Source organism: Jaculus jaculus, chromosome 1 (genome assembly GCF_020740685.1).
Source record: "Jaculus jaculus isolate mJacJac1 chromosome 1, mJacJac1.mat.Y.cur, whole genome shotgun sequence".
NCBI lineage: Eukaryota > Metazoa > Chordata > Mammalia > Rodentia > Dipodidae > Jaculus > Jaculus jaculus.
In genome coordinates, this window is record NC_059102.1 from 130,653,085 (window position 1) to 130,675,749 (window position 22,665).

At 37.7% G+C, this 22,665-nt stretch overlaps 2 protein-coding genes across 6 annotated transcripts in view; both read right to left on the minus strand.

The window, feature by feature from the left end:
* The window catches only part of Rabgap1 (RAB GTPase activating protein 1), a 180,840-nt gene that overhangs the window by 65,489 nt on the left and 92,686 nt on the right, over nt 1-22,665 (minus strand). For 2 of the 5 annotated variants that reach the window (XM_004662784.2, XM_045140729.1), the window contains exon 13: nt 19,988-20,138. In XM_004662784.2, the coding sequence (XP_004662841.1) occupies nt 19,988-20,138 (151 nt within the window). Of the gene's footprint in view, nt 1-4,080; nt 4,487-4,928; nt 5,039-19,987; nt 20,139-22,665 lie in introns of those variants that run through there. The other 3 variants (XM_045140740.1, XM_012949714.2, XM_045140748.1) reach the window with 3 other exon arrangements.
* On the minus strand, nt 1,179-4,099 carry Gpr21 (G protein-coupled receptor 21). Its single transcript, XM_045140767.1, has one exon. The coding sequence runs from the start codon at nt 4,097-4,099 to the stop codon at nt 3,050-3,052; it is 1,050 nt and encodes a 349-aa protein (XP_044996702.1). The 3' UTR covers nt 1,179-3,049.

A 22,665-nucleotide genomic window follows, 5' to 3' on the forward strand; every position in this document is an offset into this window, starting at 1 on the left:
TAAAATCAGAATTTAGCAGTAGGAAAAGAAAACATCTACTAATAAAAGATCTTATTTTAAAAAGTATCACTGAAGTCATTAGAAAACCAGATGGATAAAATATTACCAAGATAACTAGAAATTTCCTTTTCTAATGTCCTGTGCTAGATCTCTACAACAAAAATTAAAAGGGCTTAACTTATTCTAAAAGTAAAACCTGTTGATTTTCGTAATGTGAAACTTTTACTACTGGTTTAAACATCAAAATTTCTATAAAAAAATTAAGCCTTTCAAGATTCCCCTATTTGGTGAACCAAAATTTCATAAGCAAACTATAAATATAAAAATGTTGAACTCCCTTGCAAATATGGAAAAGGTGGCTAGGAGAAGCACTTGGGAGGTGGAGGAGAAAGATCAGAAACTGAAAATGTTAGCTACACAGTGAGCTTAAGACCAGCCTAGGTTGCATGAGACCCCTCAAAACAAAACATGGGGCTGGCGTCTTGGCTCAGTGGTTAAAGGCACTTGCTTGCAAAGCTTGCCAGCCAGGGTTCAATTCCCCAGTACCCATGTAAAGCCAGATGCACAAAGTGGCACATACATCTGAATTTTGTCTGCAATGGCAATGGCCCCTGTGTGTCCATTCTCTCTCTCTCTCCTTGCAAACAAATACAAATACTTTTAAAAACCCACATGAATCCCAAAATTCCAAAATATATGAAAGAATAATTTTTAGCTCTGTAATAAAAGGAAAGAATACACTACAAACTATATTTCAGAATTCACCAGAAAACATTTATCCCACGAAATGACAATCTAAAAGTGCCATTTCTAACCTTGCAATTTCAGCACAAGTCCAATATTTTGAAGCAGTCTGAAATCAAATTTGCTAACATTAAATATTAAGAGCAAACAAGATTTTGGAAAGAACTAAGAATCTGATGCTTAATGTTTACATAAAACTTGTCACTTAAAATAAGACAATATACAATAGAAGACTGGGCTGGAAAGATGGCTCAGTGTGGTTAAGGTGTTTGCTTGTAAAACCTGATGGCCTCGTTCAATTCCCCAGTACCCACATAAAGCCAGATGGACAGTGGCCCATGCATCTGGAGTTTGTTCACAGTGACTGGAGACCCTGGTGCACCCATTCTCTGTGTGTCTCTTCTCTTTCTCCCTCTCTGCTTACCAAAAAAAAAAAAAAAAAAAGACGACTTTTGAGTCCAAAACTGAATCAAGTAAAACATAAAATCAAAATTGGCTAAGGATGTATTTCAATAGTAGAATGCTTGCTTTACATACATGTTCAAGGCCCTGAGTTTGCTCCCCAGCATGACTAAACCAGAAACAAGAAAAGAAACATGCTGCCTTTTAAAAGGAAAAAGGGATCTTCTAACATCAAGACGAAAAGCCAAAGCTTATCTGCCTGCTTTATTAATATATATGCTTTATTAATATATATGCCCTTCCTTCAGAAATCCACTTAAATTTATGTCCCCCAGGGTTTCTCCATCTTCTATCTCACTGAATGTTTCTGTTGTATTCAGATTATAGTATCTATCCAAAAACAGAAATTAAATAAGTATCCTACATGTTTCTAAAAACTAAAACCAGCAGAAGAGAAAACAATCTTGTGACTAGAGTTGCTAGTAAGTCTCTCTTGTTTTACAGAAGATGAATCTCCTGCTTCCAAAATAATCACTTAAAAAAAAACATAATACTACATATAAACACACAGCATTCTAAGAATTATAGAGGAAAATAATAAAAATCTTACAGTTTTTACTAGTGGTTCAGAAAAATAAAAGCAAAAAGTTAAAGAAAGAACTGTATGATAAAGGATTATTTTTGTAGGAAGAGCATAGCAAAAACAACCAAAAAAACAAAACAGACTAGAATTTCTCCTTCTCCCCTTCAAAGCAGATTTCTTTATAGAAACTGAAAGTTTTTCAAAATATATTAGTTGTTACTATATTATTGGTTATGTTTAAAAATTAGTAAATATACTATGATATTGTGCATGTTCATTTGTTCTGGTGCTGGGGATCAAAGCCTGAGCTTTGTGTATGCTAAGGATGCACTCTACTGATGTATATCTATAGCCAAATGCATACTTCTGACTTAGTTACCTATGACACCTTTTCCCCTGGTGTTCTAAAATTTCAAAAACCTTTGGATAAAAAGATCAAACACTAAAGTCACATTTTAAATAGATCACCATTATAAATTGAAAGCTATCAGTCTCTCATCATTTATTTTTAGCTTAAATACATTTTTCTATAAAATAGATACCTAACTTAATGCAAATATTCTTACTACACACAAACACAAAGGCACAGAAAAGTATTGTAACACAATCACTTCTATGCACAAGTGTGTTTATCTCTGTAAAGCATAGCACAAGTAGCTCAATTTTTCATACACTCGGTGACTTCATTGCACTTTTGCTTCATGGTTCATTTCAAATTTTTAAAGATCATGTTTAAATGTTCACATCATTCACCCTACAGAGAATTCTCAAGAGAATATAAAACAAAACATTTTGCTATCTAAAGGACAATGAAGAAACTTGCAGTGTATTTATACTTTGGCATAAATAAATAAAATGAAAATTCTGTTAATTTGGTATATTTTAATATTCCCTGTTAAAAGATACCAATTGCACATGAATCCAAGGAGCTGGGAAGAATCCAGAAAAGCGACAAGAAAATGATGACTTTTAAAAGTGCTGACGCTTTTCACACCCAGTTTCAGGCATGCCAGCTGGAGAGAAGTGTTATCTATGGCTTTATTCCTTTTAAATCTGAGAACTGTAGTCACTTCCATGACATTTCAAAAATTGGAACCAAGAGCAATTTTTCTTCGTGATTCTGATTCTTCTGATTCAAAATCATGTTTAGGGAATCATTTCTGCCAACTTAGAAGGTATGTGAACAGATCCTCTGCTACTACTTAAAGGTGAAATTAATGTGTCCTAGATTTCCTAGTGAACTAGGAATACCAAGAGATTAAAACACACACACACACACACACACACACACATGCACACACATACAGTATTTGAACCACTTTAAATGTTACATCCATTAGTGGGGCCTTTGCTCCTAACTGTATAAGGGTCCTTGGCTGTAGTCTGACTTGCACAAGAAGTACACACAGCCCCTGAGAGGTGCTTTAGTCCCCTTTGGAAAACACTGTTGGAGAGACTGTAAATAATACAGTTGCAAAAACTGTTACTGATAGCAAGCCAGGTGGTCAAGAAGGATGCAAAGCGGTTGCTGTGGCCAGTGGAACTCTCCAGCAAAAAGTAGATAATATATGGCAACCAGAGGATATAAAATACACTAGTGATTCGGAACAGGACCATAGCATAACGCTTATCAGGACAGCCCTGTACTTCCCCTGTCTCCCCACTCTGGCTGCTGAAGCGAGCTTGCCTTTTGCTGATTTCCTTTGTGTGCTGTTGACAGATGCGGAAGATGTTGAAATACGTGAAGCAGACAATGAGAGCTGCTGGGGCATACAACATCATCACAATGAACAAGGTGAAGTAGGGGTCGGTATGCCAGGACTCTGCACACCACTGAAACACATCTCCATGATATCCAGGTTTGCCCCAATGGAAAAAGGAAGGCAGGAAAACCAGGGTGGAATACAGCCAAATCAGAAAAATACACAGGCGCAGTCTCCAGGGTGTAACCAGGGTGTTATAGGTTAATGGTTTAGTGATGGCAATGTATCTATCGATACTAATACAGGCTAGAGAAGCCATGGACACACTCTTCAGAACTGATACCACAAAACCAAATATCTGGCAAGTCACAGACTCTTCAATTGGAAGGGTGTAGTGGAGGAGTGACAAAGAAGGGACCAGGCAGCTAACCCCAACCAAGAGGTCAGCATATGCCATTGTCTGGATAAAATAACTTGTTGTGTGATGGTTCAATAAAGGTGCACAGTGAAATACGAAAATCACAATAATGTTGCCAGATATAATTAATATGGTCAGAAAAACAATAATCAGCACTTCCAAAAGGCAAAAACTGACAGTTTCCAAGTAGCCAAATGCCAAGAGACAAAAAGGGCGGCTGCTCTGATTACCATCCCAGGTGAAGTTCATCTTGAGCTCAGGAGTGATCTCTTACTTCATGCTGCTGTTTGGCTGCTGCCAACAGTTCAAAGGAGCAGCTGCTGTCCTTGTGGTCAGCTTTGCATGTGTGTAATGCCAGAGGAGACTTTGTCCCCAGGCTCCCGAAGCTGCCACTCTGGTGCATTGCCTGCCGTGCAATTTCCCTTTAAATCCTTCTTGGAATAGGGAGAGCCAACAGCAGTTGTCTGGCCAGTCCCAGACGCGGCCATAGTGCCAGATTCACCATGCACATAGCACCAGAGAAGTAAGGCAAACTCTGGGGACAGTGTCTTCAGGCCAAGTGAGGGTAGGGGCAAGGGGCAGAAGGGAGAAGATTAGGAGCTTCAGCAGGAGTTGTAATGAGTCTCCTCTGAACAGCTGATAGAAGAAAAGGAGAGAGCATTTTACATTTTGCATCCATGCCCAAATCAAAGAACCAACCTAGCTCTGGCTGTCACCACCCCTCCCACTTTACCTAGGCTCCAGGTGCAAGGATTCATGGCTACTTTCACAACACCCCACATAACACAGAACCCTGCCTCTTCCCTCCAGAGGGGCAGCAACACAAAGCTTTCAAGATCAACATAAAAGAAAAAGCTGTCACAGATCAATCTACTCCTATTTTCTTCTATTTGACCCTTTTGGGGGAGAAAAGGAATCTGCTTATAGCAATTCTGAAAACATTTCACTACAATTAACACTCATTAAAAATTAACCAAGATAATCTGGTTTTTTTCCCATTAAATCCAATGTAGTATTTTACTTCTGAAAAGAAGATTTTAGTATAATTTATCTGTTTAGCTCAATTTCAGAGTGTTACCTGTAATCCTGCATGCTGAGATCCAAACAAAAGCCACAGTAAATCCTTAACAGAAAGCCTTGCAATGCAGGGATGTGCTTCAACCCGCATACTGCAGAGCTGAGACACAGAGGGTGGGGATAAAGGAGTAGGAGGGGAAACAGGGAGAAAGGGTTTGGGAAAGGAAGGAGAAAGGGGAGGGGAAAGAAAACACATGTGCAAACAGTGTGGTATCATCAACAACTCATTAGAATTCCTCACCGGTGAGGGGCTCCCCTATTTCCAAATTGAAAATTGGGAAATGACACAGTATGCCTGCAGTGCAGCACTTGAAAGCTGTTTCCTTATCTGTCTGGAATCCCCCTCTTAAGCAGATAAGCAGAATTCAGATTGCCAGCAAGAAAATGAGTAGTAACCAGAGGGGAGGCAAGGGGGGGGGGGGGAGATTAGACTAAAACACTGCTGGAGGGGAGATAGTGAGCGGAATTTCCTATTTTTTGTAGCATTTTCTCAAGAACAAAGACCAATACTAAAGAAAGGAAGCCTGTAACAGCACATGGGGACTGAGGAATTATAAATCAGCTGCACAAGAAATTCTAGTTGAAGCTAAATACTCAACCTCAATTTTCTCTTACGATTTACTGGATATTGACCAACATTAAGAAACTTTAAAATCAGCTCTTCTAAGAGGAAAATAAAGAAAATATTGACCAATCTGATACAGTAAAAATAGAATAAATATAGAAATCACATTGTCCCTATATTTAACACTATTCTGTAAGGTTTTTTTGTTCTCTCTCTTCCCCCGCCTCCCTTAGTGCTGAACCCAGGGCCTTGCATATTCTAGGCAAACACTCTACACTAAATTTCATCACTTGTAATTACCCTATACCTTTGGGATACCATTCCCCCCTCCCCCCGCCTTCTAACCAGCAGAAAAGCAGCACACATATAACACAAACAAAAGATAGAAAAGCAAAGCTACCAATCTCACTGCTGGACGCTTGAAAATGACAGACAGCTTTATGGTACAAGTCTGTATTCAAGAATGCATCTTATTTTTGACTATCTAAAAGAATGCAAACTGGAATTGTGTATCTTTTTTCCTGGTCATGACATAAATGGGGACATTTTTCAACTAATTGAAAGTGGAGTGGTATAGGAATGGTGTAATTTTTCCTTTTTTCCTCTGGGTATTGGGCTTTTAATCCACTCTTCTAAGTGAAGTTCCATATCCCAAGCAGAGTAAAAGAAAAGTAGACAATGGCATTCCAGGAATTTATACACCTGAACAGAGAGGATTATCGATCCAACTTTCATTTTTATTTTATACACACAGAACTTTAGGCAAAATGATACCTATTCTCAGAATCCAATTAATTCAGAGCACTGTGCTTATTACATGAAAGCAAGGAATGGAAAAACTTATTTAAAACATAAAATGATAGCAGTATTTGACAAGTATTACTGGAAAATAGCACAGTGGTTCAGCGAAATGCCATCAAAGGAACATTCACCTGGTTCAAATCTTTGTCTATTTAAGTCACTGGTATTCAAAAATGATTTGAAGTATTTTGACTCATATCCTCCATCTCCCACTCCTCCTCATTCAGCCACAAGATGTGTGGTAAGGATTCTATCTCTGAAATGTGCTCAAACAGTACTATAGTTTCCCCCATCTATGATTTCAGTTCTCCAAGGATAACTAAAGTCTGAAAATATTTTGTGGAAAATTCTAGTTTGAGAAAGTTCATGTAATCCTTTACAGTATACTGTTATAACTCTTTTTATTTTTTGTTATCAGCTTTAACTGTTAACTTCTTACTGCATCTAATTTATGAAATAAACTACCACAGGTGCATGTAGACTAAGACCTTATATATAGGGTTTGGCACTGTCCAAGGTTTCAGGCAACCAATGGAGGTCTTGCAATAAATGTAATTCACAGCAAATGAAGTGGAATATTTGGCCATTATCCCAATCTATGCCACAATTATGCTTTGTCTGAATTATTCAAGATTTCACTAGAATTAATCTTACTCCATTCTAAGGCAAGTAACCAAAATGATCTTTAAGAAAGTAACAATAGCCAGGTACTTTCTTACACTTAATAAAAGGTATTATGAATTACCCTAAGTATTTTCATTCATTATCTATGTTAACACCATCAATCATACAAATAAGATTCTATTATTATCCTATTTTACAGACTAGGAAACAAAAGCCTAAAGGTGTTAAATTGCCCAATGGCAACAGCTAGATCATAGTGGAACCAGGTTGAATCAAGACACTGCCTTGAGACAAACTAAACCACTTTACATACTGCTTTTCAAGCCTAAACATAAGACTTGTCTGTTTTAAATACCTTGAGACTGTAAGTATCAAATGGCAAAGCAGTTGCCCAGCATGAAAAAAACCCAGCACTGCAAAAATACAGTAAGATTAAAAATATGAAATAAGAGCCAGGCATGGTGGTGAACAGCACTTGGGAGGTAGAGGATTGCCGTGAATTCAAGGCCACCCTGAGATTACATGAATTCCAGGTCAGCCTGGGCTAGAGATCCTATTTAAAAAAAAAAAAAAAAAAAAAAAAAAAAAAGGAAAACGAAAAACAGAAAGAAAAATCCAGGGCTTCAATTATCACCTATTGCCTAAATCTTAAATACGATAATTCCTAAGCTTTGGCCCTGCCCACTCCTCCAGCCTTATTTATAGTCACACTCTATGAAATTGACAAGCCTCTTCACACCTAAGCACATATGCTGCTATTTTCCCCCAACTTCTAACACCCCACCTGTCCCATAGCACTCCTAACCCACCCCAACTACCAACCTCCTGGACAATTTCGGAACAAGAGACTTTTTGGATCACTTGAATGAGAAACCCTTCATGCTATCTGGAACACAGCAATGTATAATTCTTTCTTTTTCTTTTTTAAAGTCAAGTTAGAGAAACTTTAATAATTTTCAAAAAATGATAGAGTAGAGCATGGTGGCACACTCAGGAGGCAGAGGTAGGAGGATCACTCAAAGTTTGAGGCCACTCAGACTACACAGTGAATTCCAGGTTTGCCTGGACCTAAGCAAGACCCTACCTGTAAACACTAGAAAAAAAGAAAAACAAAACAACAACAAAAACTACAGAGGTTAAAAGAAGTCAGGAATTTTTACATATTGAAAAATATGTCTAAATAATAAAACCATGTCTTAAATTGGAATATAATAGTTATTTTTTCTCTTCCTAATTTCATTTTCTTTAAAGTGAGAATTTTATTGTATAAACATACTGCCCAGTAGTCATCTTCCCATTGGGTTATACTCTTTTGGTCACTCCTCCTAACCACTATTCTACTAAGGGCCTCCTCAGTGGGATTATCAATATTCACCGTGAGATCATGAATGCACAAGTCAGTCTCAAGCTGGGAGACAATGCCTCAGAATATTCCTTTTCATCCTTTGGCATTTAGATTCTTCCTGACACTTTTGCAATATACCCTGAGCCTTGGAAAGCATGTTGTAAGTCTCTTTTTAGTGTTTAACAGCCTCAGATGTTCTGTTTTCATGAGTTTTGAGTCTCCTCAGTGTCTACCACCATCTCCCTAGAGGAGGTTCTCAGGCTATGAAAGAGAGCAGCACTCATATTTTTTACACTCACATGCAACTTTCTTTCCTGTGTTTGTTTATGGTTAAGAACATAGTTCTCCCAAGGCTAGCACAGATAAGGGTTCAATAAATGCTAAGTACAAGTTCTATTTTTAGGTTAGAAGAGTTTTCAAATAAAGCCCCAGTATGGTAACTGTTGGATTCAGCTACAATTACAGTTTAGGACTCATAATTTTAAAGTCCAAACTCTAAAATCGCTACAATTTAAATTTTTTTTTTGAGCTGGGCATGGTGGCACATGTCTTTAATCCCAGCACTCAGGAAACTGAGGTGGGAGGATCACTGTGAGTTTAAGGCTACCCTGAGACTACATAGTGAATTCCAGGTCAGTCTGGGCTAGAGAACAACCCTAACCTTTAAAAACTAAAACACACACACACACATACATACACCCCCCCAAAAAAAATTGTGAGTAGAAAAAGCCTCATATTTCAGAATATTTCAGATTTTCATATTGGGGGTAATCAACCAGTAAAGTATAATAAACAATATAAAATCAAAATAAACAGAAAACTCTGGAAGCAGATCTCAAGCATTTTGGACAGCGATATTCAACCTGTATTAGAATGGAGAGAAGAATTTTGTGGGCAAAAACTTTGATTTCCATGAATAGTGAAGTAATGTGCACAACAGGAAACATTGAGAAAATTTGCTTTACCAGTTAATAGAACCTAACTTAACACCTCTCTAGTAAATAGTCTGACAGGAAAAAACCAAATTAACAACAGAACAAGCCCAGTGTATAAGAGAGTATAAAATATGACCAAGATGGTACTGCTGCTCAGCAGAAATACTTGAGTAACAAAAGTGGTTATATGTCTGGAAGAAAGTAAGACTGGACATCTGTTGCAGCCAGCTTTAGGTTGCTGGGATGAACTTCGACACCAGGCAGTTTATAGGAGGAATGGAATTTATTTGATGCTTACAGATGTAGGGAAAGTTCCATAATGACAGAAGAAGCTGGCCCCTTTCACAGGTCCACACACAGAGAGAAAAGCAACCAGTGCCAGAACAAGCAAGAACACTTCAGGAACCCCATGTATAACTCAGACACTTTGTATCCCGTAGGTCGGAATTCAGATTTACCCCACCTCCTCCAGCCAGGAGGCTTGAGATCAAAGAAGCTTTAACCAAACTGAATCTATTGGGAAACATCCATTCAAACTACCACAACCTCTAACTATGCTAAGCACCAGAATAAATGCCAAATGGATTAAAGACATAAAAATTAAGACAGATGATAACAAAGGATAGGATACAGCATAAATAAGACACAAAATAAAGACAATAAAAGTTAAAGGTCTAAAATGAGTGTTTATAATGCAAATGCCAGACATATCTTTAGTCCCAGCACTTGGGAAACAGAGGAAAAGGACTGCCATGAGTTCAAGGTCCATCTTGGGCTACAAAGTGAGTTCCAGGTCAGCCTGGGCTATACTGAGACTGCACCTTGAAAGTTTTAAAAAAAAGGCAGAGAAGGGCTGGTAATATGTCTTAGTGGTTAAAGGTGTTCGCTTGCAAAGCCTGCTGGCCTAGGTTCAATTCCCAATCTGCCCCACGAACCTGGTGTAAATAAGTGATACAATTAACTGGTATTCATATGCAGAGGCAAGATGCTCTGGCATACTCCTACACATATATATGCAAGTAAAAATATAAGATAAAATTAAAATAAAAGCACAGAGTACTTAGAAATTGACTTCTTTAAAAGAAAACTGTGTCACAAATGAAGAAGCAATTCACAGAAGAGAAAACCACTCATGTTTATTGGTAGTCATAGATCTGCAAACAAACAATATATTGGTACCACATCCACTGATAGCAAAAACTCAAAGACAGTGCATAATACTTGCTGGGATATGAATCACCAGACTGCTGAACGAACTGCATTGCTGATTAACTATGAACTAACATATTCTTTAGAACCACACAAGAAACAAAGTGAACTAATACCAAGCAAGCATCTCGAGGACCACACAATAGGGTAGGTGGGGAGAGAGGGGAGGGAAAGTATGGGAGTGGGGGACACAAATTTAGACCTAAACTGCAATGGTACCATAAAGTTCTACATCCTAAAAGGCAGATCCAATAGTTGAACCTTCACCAGGCCCTTAGAGGGAACACCTGAGTCACTAGGCACTAGAGAGGGTACGATGAAGACTGACCTTAATCTTCTACAGCTTCTCTCTCTCTTCTCACTAACTCTTTTATATTACTTATCTTTTTCTTTCTTCTCTTCCTGGGCACTGACCCAGTAAACAGCAGGTGGCTATCATCCATAATGAGCTTTTGATCAGAGAGACCTACAAGGTTTCCTAAAAGAATAACAGATTTCTGTCAGAGTACTTGATGACCCACCAAAGGTTACTGGTAAGACCCTACTGCTGAAGATACCATATGCAGTTGGCACATAACATGGAGTGACATGGCAGGAAACTGGAAGAAAGTAAGTCCCAGACAGTCAGTGTGTCTAGTGCCAGAAAGTGCTACATGGGCGACTGGGGGAAAATGACCAATATCTGCCCAAGCAACTCATGGTCTAACCTACTTACCAGCAAATAACATGCTGTGATGCTCACAAAGTGCAATAGTGGCACACAGCCATGGTAGGAAACCAACTACTCTTGATTTGGCTACCTGGTCTGCTCATTGGAACAGAACCTATAGCTGGAGCTGGGAAACAAGTCAGAACCATATCCAAAAATGAGCCCGCTCTCCATTATCAAACTACCACCAATTGTGAGCTACAAGAGGGCCTACACCTATTAAATTCTCTCTGAAGTAAATAAGGGTTATCCCATTTATCTGGTGCTAACATTACTCTTTGTTGGAGGATGTGCTTCTCTTATTCAGACAGACGAAGATCATAAGGAGAGAACCACCCCATCATACCTCAAAAGGGGGCCAGCTGAAATTAAGAATACTTGGTGAAACAAGCAAGGGTGCTGTTTTCTTGGTGATCCTGGTACCAGCACAAGGGTAAAGGAGATCAACACAGAGAACAATCAACTCTGACCAAACCAGATATCCAGAGACACAGAGGCTCCTAACACCTCATCATTGAAGCAGACCCAAAATGAACCCAACATGGCTCAGGGAAATTTTGTGAAAGAGGGGGTGGAAAGAATGTCAGAGCTACACTTGGGTCACAATACAGAGAGACATCGCCTTCTACCCATAACTCAGGGCTAACTCCACAATGCATGACCCATATACCTAAACAAGGAGGAGCCCGGGGGGAGGGGGAAGGGGGAAGGACATGGAGGAGGCTAACAATGGTACCAACTTGACTGCATTCACTGAGTACAAAGCTAATTAATAATATATACTATGCTTGTCAAACTGCCCAGTAAGGACTTCTCTTAATATTTATACCCTTATATTAATGCTACTCTCACTTTGGGTAGAGAATCTTCTCTTTTCATATGGCAATGACTTTGGGATGACTCAGAAAGTATAGTGCTGCAAAGAAGTGACTGAAGTACTGAGTAACATCTCGATCACACCTTCTCCAAGGCTCAGAGTCTAATGCAGAAGAGATGGCGGAAAGAAGGTAAGAGCCAAAGGAAGGGTAGGACTCCTTACAACATGCTCCTCCAGACATAAAATGGTCTGGATATCCATGACCTCACAGTGCCATACACTACCTACACAAGACCATCATAAGAGGAGGAAAAGACCATGACATCAAAATAAAAGAGAGACTGAGATGGGGAGGGGATATGATGGAGAATGGAATTTTAAAGGGGAAAGTGGGGGGGAGGGTCTAACCATGGATACTTTTTATAATCATGGAAAATGTTAATAAAGATTGAGAAAAAAAATAAAATGATTAAATTTTTTTTCTTTTTTTAAAATTTGATTTTTATTAACATTTATCATGGTTATAAAAAAATATCCCATGGTAATATCCTCCCCCGCCCACACACACTTTCCCCTTTGAAATTTCCTTCTCCATCATATTACCTCCCCATCTCAATCATTGTACTTACCTATATACAATAACAACCTATTAAGTACCCTCCTCCCTTCCTTTCTCTTCCCTTTTTATCTCCTTTTTAACTTACTGGCCTCTGCTACTGAGTTTTTTCCTTCTCATACAGAAGGCCAATCATCTGTAGCTAGGATCCACATATGAGAGAGAACATGTGGTGCTTGGCTTTCTGGGCCTGGGTTAGTTACCTCACTTAGTATAATCCTTTCCAGACCCATCCATTTTTCTGCAAATTTCATAGCTTCATTTTTCTTTACCGCTGAGTAGAACTCCATTGTATAAATGTGCCACATAGTTGAGGGACATCTAGCCTGGTTCGATTTCCCAGCTATTATAAATTGAGCAGCAATAAACATGGTTGAGCACGTACTTCTAAGGAAATGAGATGATTCCTTTGGATATATGCCTAGGAGTGCTATAGCTGGGTAATATGGTAGATCAATCTTTAGCTGTTTTAGGAACCTCCATGCTGATTTCCACAATGGCTGGACCAGATTGCATTCCCACCAGCAGTGTAGAGGGGTTCTTCTTTTTCCACATCCCCGCCAACATTTGTGATCATTTATTTTCATGATGGTGGCCAATCTGACAGGAGTGAGATGGAATCTCAATGTAGTTTTAATCTGCATTTCCCTGATGACTAGTGATGTAGAACTTTTTAGATACTTATATGCCGTTCGTATTTCTTCCTTTGAGAATGCTATATTTAGCTCCATAGTCCATTTTTTGACTGGCTTGTTTGATTCCTTATTATTTAACTTTTTGAGTTCTTTGTATATCCTAGATATTAATCCTCTATCAGATATATAGCTGGCAAAGATTTTTTTTCCCATTCTGTAGGTTGCCTCTTTGCTTTTTTCATTGTGTCCTTTGAAGTGCAAAATCTTTGTAATTTCATGAGGTCCCAGTGATTAATCTGTGGTTTTATTGCCTAAGCAATTGGGGTTGTATTCAGAAAGTCTTTGCCAAGACCAATATGTTGAAGGGTTTCCCCTACTTTTTCCTCTAGCAGTGTCAGAGTTTCAGGTCTGATGTTAAGGTCTTTAATCCATTTGGACTTAATTCTTCTGCATGGCGAGAGAGAAGAATTTATTTTCATTCTTCTGCAGATATATACCAGTTTTCCCAACACCATTTGCTGAAGAGGCTGTCTTTTCTCCAATGAGTATTTTTGGCATTTTTATCAAATATCAGGTGGCTATAGCTACCTGGGCTTACATTTGGGTCCTCTATTTTGTTCCACTGACCTACATGTCTGTTTTTGTGCCAGTACCATGCTGTTTTTGTTACTATGGCTCTGTAGTATAGGTTAAAATCAGGTATGGTGATACCACCAGCCTCATTTTTGTTGATCAGTATTATTTTAGATATTTGAGGTTTTTTGTGATTCCAAATGGAGTTTTGGATTGTTTTGTCTATTTCCACGAAGAATGCCTTTGGAATTTTGATAGGGATTGCATTAAATGTATAGATTGCGTTAGGTAAGATTGCCATTTTCACAATATTGATTCTTCCAATCCAGGAACAAGGGATGTTTCTGCACTTCCTAGTATCCTCTGCAATTTCTCGCTCGAGTGTTTTAAAGTTCTCATTGTAGAGATTCTTTACTTCCTTTGTTAGGTTTATTCCAAGGTACTTTATATTTTTTTTGATGCAACTGTGAATGGGAGTGATTCTCTGATTTCATCCTCTGTGTGTTTGTTGTTAGCATATATGAAGACTACTGATTTCTGTGTATTTATTTTGTATCCTGCTACATGGCTGTAGGTTTTGATCAGCTCTAACAGTTTGCTAGTAGAGTCTTTAGGGTCCTTTATGTATAGAATCATGTCATCTGCAAATAATGATAACTTGATCTCTTCCTTTCCAATTTGTATCCCTTTTATGTGTGTCTCTTGCCTTATTGCTATGGCTAAGACTTCCAAAACTATGTTAAATAAAAGTGGGGACAGTGGACACCCTTGTCTTGTTCCTGATTTTAGTGGAAAAGCTTCCAGTTTTTCCCCATTTAGTAATATGTTGGCTGTAGGCTTGTCATAAATAGCTTTTATTATATTGAGATATGTTCCTTCTATTCCCAGTCTCTGTAGGACTTTTATCATGAAGGGATGTTGGATTTTGTCAAATGCTTTCTCTGTATCTAACCATGGAATACTTTTTATAATCATGGAAAATGTTAATAAAAATTGAGAAAAAAAATAATTAAAAAATTATTAAAAGGAGTCTTCTTTAAATTTAATCTGTGATGAAATTAAGCAAAATAAATCTCTAAAGTAATATTACTTGTAAAATTTCAGAACACAAAGCATGTATCTATAAAAAAGCTACATTCCATTACCTACACAAAACATGCATAAGAGGAGGAAAAAAAATGATGACACCAAAATAGAAGAGAGACTAGTTGGAAAGAAGGATTCAGTGGGGGAGATTTGGGAGAAGGAAAGTTGAGGGTGAGGGTGATGGGGATTGTGATTATAGTATATTGTGTATATTTACAGAAATTTTCAATAAAAAGCTTTTTAAAGGCCATATCCAGAATGATGTCTAAAAGAAAGAAAATACATGTGCGTGTGCAATGTCTAAGTATGGATAGTAACACATAAAAACTCCTTCCACAGTTGCAAGAATGTTCACAATAGTGATATTCCTAACAGCTAAAACTAGACAGAACAAACAGTAGAATGGATTTTATAAAATGTGGTTTATTCATATAATAAGAAAATCTCTGCAATAAAAATGGCAAACAAAGTTCTTAAATGAGCTATTGACATAACCTCAAATATGGATGGCCAAAAACAAACAAACAAAAAAAAACAAACATCAGGGCTGGAGAGATGGCTTAGCGGTTAAGCGCTTGCCTGTGAAGCCTAAGGACCCCGGTTCAAGGCTCGGTTCCCCAGGTCCCACGTTAGCCAGATGCACAAGGGGGCGCACGTGTCTGGAGTTCGTTTGCAGAGGCTGGAAGCCCTGGTGCGCCCATTCTCTCTCTCTCCCTCTATCTGTCTTTCTCTGTGTGTCTGTCGCTCTCAAATAAATAAAAAATAAATAAAAAATTATAAAAAAAAACATCAGACTCATGGCTGGAGAGATGGCTCAGCAGGTTTGATTCCTGGGTTCAATTCCTCAGTACCCACATAAAGCCAGATGAACAGAGTGGTGCATGCATCTGTCGTTTGGTAGCTGTGGGGGGAGGCCCTAGAGTGCCCATGCTCTTTATTCCCCCACCACCAGCCACAAATAAATACTAAAATAGAAATATGTTTAAAAACACATGCAAATAAGTATACATTGTAGAACTGTTTAACAGCTTTTTAACAAAGTTCAAGAACAATCAAAACTAACGTAGGGTTTGGTGTGGTAGTGCATACCTGCAGTTCTGGCCTAAACAGCAAGAACTTATCTCCAAAACAGGAAAAAAAAAAAAAGAACTACCTAAGCAGAAAAGTTACAATAGCTTTATGGTGGTTACTTATTTCAAAGGTATAGAAGAGTTGCTTATAAATAGACAAGAATAATTTTTAGGGTGTTATGGGTACTTCCTCATCTACCAGATGTCACACAATCACAATTATTTCTAAGAAGACACAAAAGAAAAACAAAACCAACTTACATTAGGAAGCACCGTATTTAAAAAAGTAGAAGCCAGGTGTGGTGGCACACGCCTTTAATTCCAGCACTTTGGAGGCAGCGGTAGGAGGATCGTCTTGAGTTTGAGGTCAGCCTGAGAATACAGAGTGAATTCCAGAACAGCCTGGGCTACAGTAAAACCCTACCTCGAAAAACCAAAAAGGTAGAAATCACCAAAATCACAATGGTTAAATAATTTATCCTTTCTGATCATCTACCTGCAATTTTTTTTTTTTCGAGGTAGGGTCTCACACTAGTCCAGGCTGACCCAGAATTCACTATGTAGTCTCAGGGTGGCTTCAAACTCACGGTGATCCTCCTACCACTGCCTCCCATGTGCTGGGATTAAAGGTGTATGCCACCATGCCCTGCTTGCAACTTAAATTAGATTGCTTAAATTTTAATAAGTGATAATAAAAATGTAAAGTGCATATCCACTGTACAATTCAATGATTTAATATATCATATTTTGCTAATAGATTGCCTTTTACATGCAATTACCAGATTCCCTTTATAGGCAATATCCCTATTTCCATGGAACAAAGAAAAACAGAATCCAAAAGATCATTTACATTATCTGTATAAATAAGTACATCAAGTCTTTAAAATTATAAGCCCTTTAATAAGTTTTGACTAAACATTTCAAAGGACTTTAAATTCACACTTAAAAAACATAAGTTAACCTAAAGTGTAATTTGCCAGAAAAAAAAAAAAATTCAACTAGACATTCCACTGTCAGTTGAACATGGTATATGTTTCCTTCTGTGATACCTCCATTCACACTTCCCTTGCTTCCTCATCTAGAGAGCTCTTCCTCCATTCATAATGGAGTACCATGCTTTCCCCCTGCTTTCATATTTAGGGAGCTCTTCCTCCATGTACACTGGGGTACCATGCCTTCCCCCCTGCTTTCATATCTAGGGAGTGCTTTCTCCATTCGTATTTAGGGAGCTCTTTCTTCATGTGCATTGGGGTACCATGCCTTCTCCATGCTTTCATATTTAGGGAGATCTTTCTCCAAGTACACTGGGGTACTATGCCTTCCCCTGTTTTCGTATTTAGGGAGCTTTTCCTCCATGTACACTAGGGCACCATGCCTTCCCCCTGCTTTCATATCTAGGGAGTGCTTTCTCCATTCACACTGGAGTACCATACCTTCCTCTGATTTCTTATCAAGGAGTTTTTCCTCCAATTATACTGGAGCACCATGCTTTTCCCTAATTTCTCATCTACGGAGTTCTTTTCTGGAAGCTATCCTAAATGCAATATTCTTGAAAAAGGTTTTCCAGGCTGGAGAGATGGCTTAGCGGTTAAGTGCTTGCCTGTGAAGCCTAAGGACCCCAGTTCGAGGCTCAATTCTCCAGGACCCACATAAGCCAGATGTACAAGGGGGCACACCCGTCTGGAGTTCATTTGCAGTGGTTGGAGGCCCTGGCGCGCCCATTCTCTCTCTCTCTCTCTCTCTCTCTGTCACTCTCAAATAAATAAATAAAACTTAAAAAAAAAAAGAAAAAGGCCAGTTCTCCTCAGATGATTTAATTTCTCATCTTGATTGCTTCGATTGCTTCCACTATTCTTTTTTAGACACATTTTATAGCATGTGTTACTAAATTTTATAACATGGGTTTTAAAGTTTTATAAAACATGTTATAAAATTTTAAACAGTTCTTGTATTTGATCTCCTTGCTCTAGTATGTTGTTGTAGTTAGTAGGTGTTCAATAAATGCTCCAATTATATCAACATAATAGAAGGAATCAACTTATTCTTGAAATAATAAACATATTTCTAGAATTAAGATGCCTGCAAAGCTTAAGGACCCAGGTTTAATTCCCCATTACACACGTCAGCAAGATGCACAAGATGGCACATGCATCCGGAGTTTGTTTGCAGTGGCTAGAGGCCCAGGTACACCCATTCCCCTGCTTACTCTCTGCCTCTTTCAAATAAGTAAATATATGTATATGTACATATATATATAATACACACACACACAGACACACACATATATATATGTATACATACACACAACATGATAAGGAACATTAATATTTAATATTTTGAGTATATAAAAGTCATGCTGTTCCTCTATAAGATTAGTTTGTATTAAGTAATAGTTTTACAATGATATTACTCACTGCTAAAAAGGTTTAAACATTTTTTTTACAAAGATTTTTACTTCTGTCACATCAAAAATCTTTAGGTGCCATTGAAGAATCTGAACAATATTTATTCATGACTCGAGTTTCAAATTCACCTACAATTTGAGAAGCTGCTTCTTAGTAGATAAAACACTTCTTCAAGAATTTGAGAAACTAAAATCAAAGCTAGTAACATGGGCGGACACAAAACATTGCCTAACCATGTAGAAAATTACAATAGATCTTTGTAAGCTATACAAGGAATAGTTTTTTCATGCTTTGTAAAACTTTGAAAAATGCCTCAACTTGAGAGGTAGATACAGTGAACATCAGGGTTTTCCACTTTAGAGGAATGAGGAAGAAAGAAAGGATCAAGATTACAGAATTATTTTCTTATAACTGCAGAAGCTAAAAACAGGCCTTCTCTACCAAAAGACTATTTCTATGAAGCATGACAAGAATTAAAAGTACACAGTTTGGGTACAAAAGTATTTCAAAAATTTATAAATAGAGCTTGCACACAACCCAGCTAGAGCACACCTAGACATACACCATAAAGAGGCAACTACTGCAAAGATACCTGCACGTGCATGTTTACTGTAGCTCTATCTACAAGAGCTAAGAACTGGACTAGTCTATATAACCATCAACAGATGAACAGGTAATAAGAATGTGGTACACATACACAACAGAATTCTATTCAGCAGTATGGAAAATAAAACTAGGAAATCTGCAGGAAAATGGATGGACTTGGAAAGAACCATATCAAGTGAAGAGACTCAGAAAGAACAAAATCCCATGTTCTCTCTGATATGCCAGTCTTAGCTTATAATATCTGTAAGTATGTACATACAGGGTTCAAATGTGAATAAAACCTATAAAGGCAGAACCATATAAAAAAGAAAATATAAAGAGATGAGCTGAAAGAGGGGTGAAAGAAGGGCAAAAAGACACATGTGACATATAAACAGAAGGGGAAAAGTGAGGGAAGGGAACTGAAGGGAGAAGAAGATGGAAGCTAGGAATGGGGGATGGTAATCAACAAAAACAAACTATATTTGAAAAAGCTAGAATGAGTACCTAAATTTCTGTATATCAACTAAAATATATAAAAGAGAGGAGTGAGAGAGGGAGGGGGAGAGAGGGAGGGGGAGAGTGGGACAGACACAAATGATTATAGCTGGGTGTGGTGGCTCACAACTACACCCGGAACTTGGGAGGCTGAGGCAAGAAGTCTGCTATGAGTTCTGGTTAGCCTGGGCTACACAATACCAGGACAACACAAGAGCAACATAGTAACACTTTATTTTTAAAAGAAAAATAAACAACAACCACAAAAAACAAACAACAAAAAGGAATTAAAAAAAAAAACAAAACCTTTACTATACTGAATAGCGTACCTGGCCTAAGTAAAACAAATGAATTCTATGCACAATGGGCTGGAGGATATGCCTCATCTCTATAAACTCAAGGAACAAACTTTATTCCTTCTTTTTGACAACAAGAAGGAACGTCTTTGGGCTCAAAGCATAAGTGTTCTGTTCTTAGTTTAGATAAGTAAATTATAAAAATTTCTTGGAAGTCAAATAACCACAAGGATCCTTCATTATGAATCTCTAAAGGAATTAACACTTTAGTGGATTTGTTGTCTCTTTTACCTTTGTGATGAGAATTCGGTACTTTTCTACTAAGTGGTCATTATTGTGACAGCCTGCTAGCAGCTGCCAGACTTCTCCTCGAAGAGCCTCTGGGACACCATTTCTCACTAAAGATGACAACTGCTTTGGTCTCACACTCAAGTTGAGATGCCTAAAAATAAAGCCATCAACTTATTAATTCACCAAAAGAAAGCTATTTTTATGAAAACAAAATAGCTTACAAAGACATGAGGCAATGTAACAACAAAGGTAAAAAGTACTAATATAATACTGGCAAACTGTTGCCCAAATATCTTTGAATTACCACCTTAAAAAAAGGTAAGCTGGAATCCACAGATGATGCTTTATGGTCGTAGCTTGTGTAAGAAAGAGGGAAATTCCAATTAGCAGACATATGAAGATAAAGGCTTGCCCCTACCAACATAAGCAATAAGCTGCATTTTAATTTTTTCCTGGTTACAAGATACTTCAAGTATAACTTCAGCAATTTATATCCTACTTTAGGAAACTTCTCTGAATATCTGTGGTGGCTAAGAGCATTTCTATTCAGTCCATAGTTCTCTGCTTCCCAGCTGACCTACTGAAAGGTATGTGGTTAAGAACAGTCCTATCTTACCACTGCAATTATCAACACAACTTATTCAAGACTTTGGGTTTCACTTATCTTATCTATAAAATGAAGAAAAATAAAATTTGTTTTGAAAGATTGGTGTAAATCTTCTAAGTGCTTCTGCATACAGTATCTCAATTGATCCTGTGATAAGGAAAGGTCAGGGAGGTGTTAATTCACTCTTCAGATTAGTGAGTACTATGTTCTATCATAGCTTCAGTGTGATTTGAGAGCCACCATTACTGAGTCAATAAAGCAGGATCCCAACAAAGAACAGCTTCTGTGACTATCAGATTAAAGAATAAGTCACTGACAAAAAGGAACCACTATCATATTATTAAAAGGTCTGAAACTTCTCTCCCATGAGAAGACTGCACAGTACATTTAAAATCATTCTGATACTATACCACACTGTTACATATTGATGATTTAATATAGATTTTTTTTTCCTTGCATGTTGGAGAGTTGACAGCAAAAAATAATAAATGTAATTCCACCAATTAATTCAAGGGTTAGGACTATGGCCTCTGGGTCAATAAAACTCACTGATAAACAGCCAAGCTTACTTTTCTAGTTATAGTCTATGACTGTATTATATTATAATAGCCCTCAAAAGTCTTAACATACTTGCTATTTGGACCTTCACAGAAAATGTTTGCTAACTCTAACTTAATTAATATTGATAAATTACTTTCAGAATTATATACACAATAATAATATTAACTTTACCAGTATAACTCAGCATACTATTTTATACTGAGAACACTAGTTCTATTATCTATTATTTGCAGTAAAATGAACTTAGAAAATTAGAGCTCAAAGATACTAACTAAATGGAGTTAATCAGCACTGTTATGTTAAAATTCTGGCTCTGTCAGTTTACTAATTAGAATGGCCTAACACATGCACCAGTTCCTTTATCTGTGAAAGTGCAAAAGTTCAGAAGGTTGTCAGAGTTGAAACAGAGCACACAATTTGGCACTGTGCCCAGCAAATGGTAAAATCATTAGTTTTGACATGATTCCTACAACTATGAGATCTATAAATTTTAATTAACAATAATTCTGTATGGCAGCCTTATAGGCTATTTTCTTTTGAGGTAGGGTCTTGCTCTTTAGCCTAGGCTGACCTAGAATTCACTATGTAGTCTCTGGGTGGCCTTGAACTTAAGTGATCCACCTACCTCGGTCTCCCAAATGCTGGGATTAAAGACGTGTGCTACCATGCCTGTTTTGACTTTCTATTTTTTAAAATTTATTTTATTTATTATTTGAGAGAGAGAGGGACAGACACAGGGAGACAAGAGAGAATAGGCATGCCAGGGCCTCTAGCCATTGCAAACAAACTCCAGACACATGCACCATTTTGTGCATCTGGCTTATGTGGGTTCTGGGGAATCGAAACTGAGTCCTTAGGCATTGCAGGCAAGCGTCTTAACTGCTAAGCCATCTCTCCAGCCCTTGACTTCTATTTTCTAAATAAATAAATGGACTCAAATGAGTTAAGTAACTTGCCTAGACCATACAGCTAGCAAGCAGAAGGCTGAAATTTCTATATATAACAGACTCTAAAATTCCATGGTGCTATGATGCTCCTACCCACAGAACACAAAATGATGAGATCACTAAAAATGGGAGATGAGATTAAATATCTAAAGACATGACTAAACAAAAACAGTTTAATCAACCTGAAGACAACAGAGACAGATGGGAATTCAGTTAATGTGTTTGAGAGAAAGAGAGAACACAGCTGATCCAAATGAGAAACAAACTTGATAACCAAACAATCCAAGACATTATACACAGTGCTGGTGGGTCCTGTCTAATGAAACCAATTCTAGAATCTAAATACTGTTATAAATTGTTTTAAACACTGTGATGAAACCATGTCAACATTAAATTACAATGCTGTTTTGGAGCGGAAACCTTTTAATGGAGTTGAAAGTCTTGCCAGCAGCAGTGCAAATATTCCAAGCTCACTGAACTGAAAATATAAGTGTGATAAAAGCATCAAGATTTGTCTTGATTGTCAAGAAGTATCAAAAGTTTATGAAAAGACTAGTCTCCTG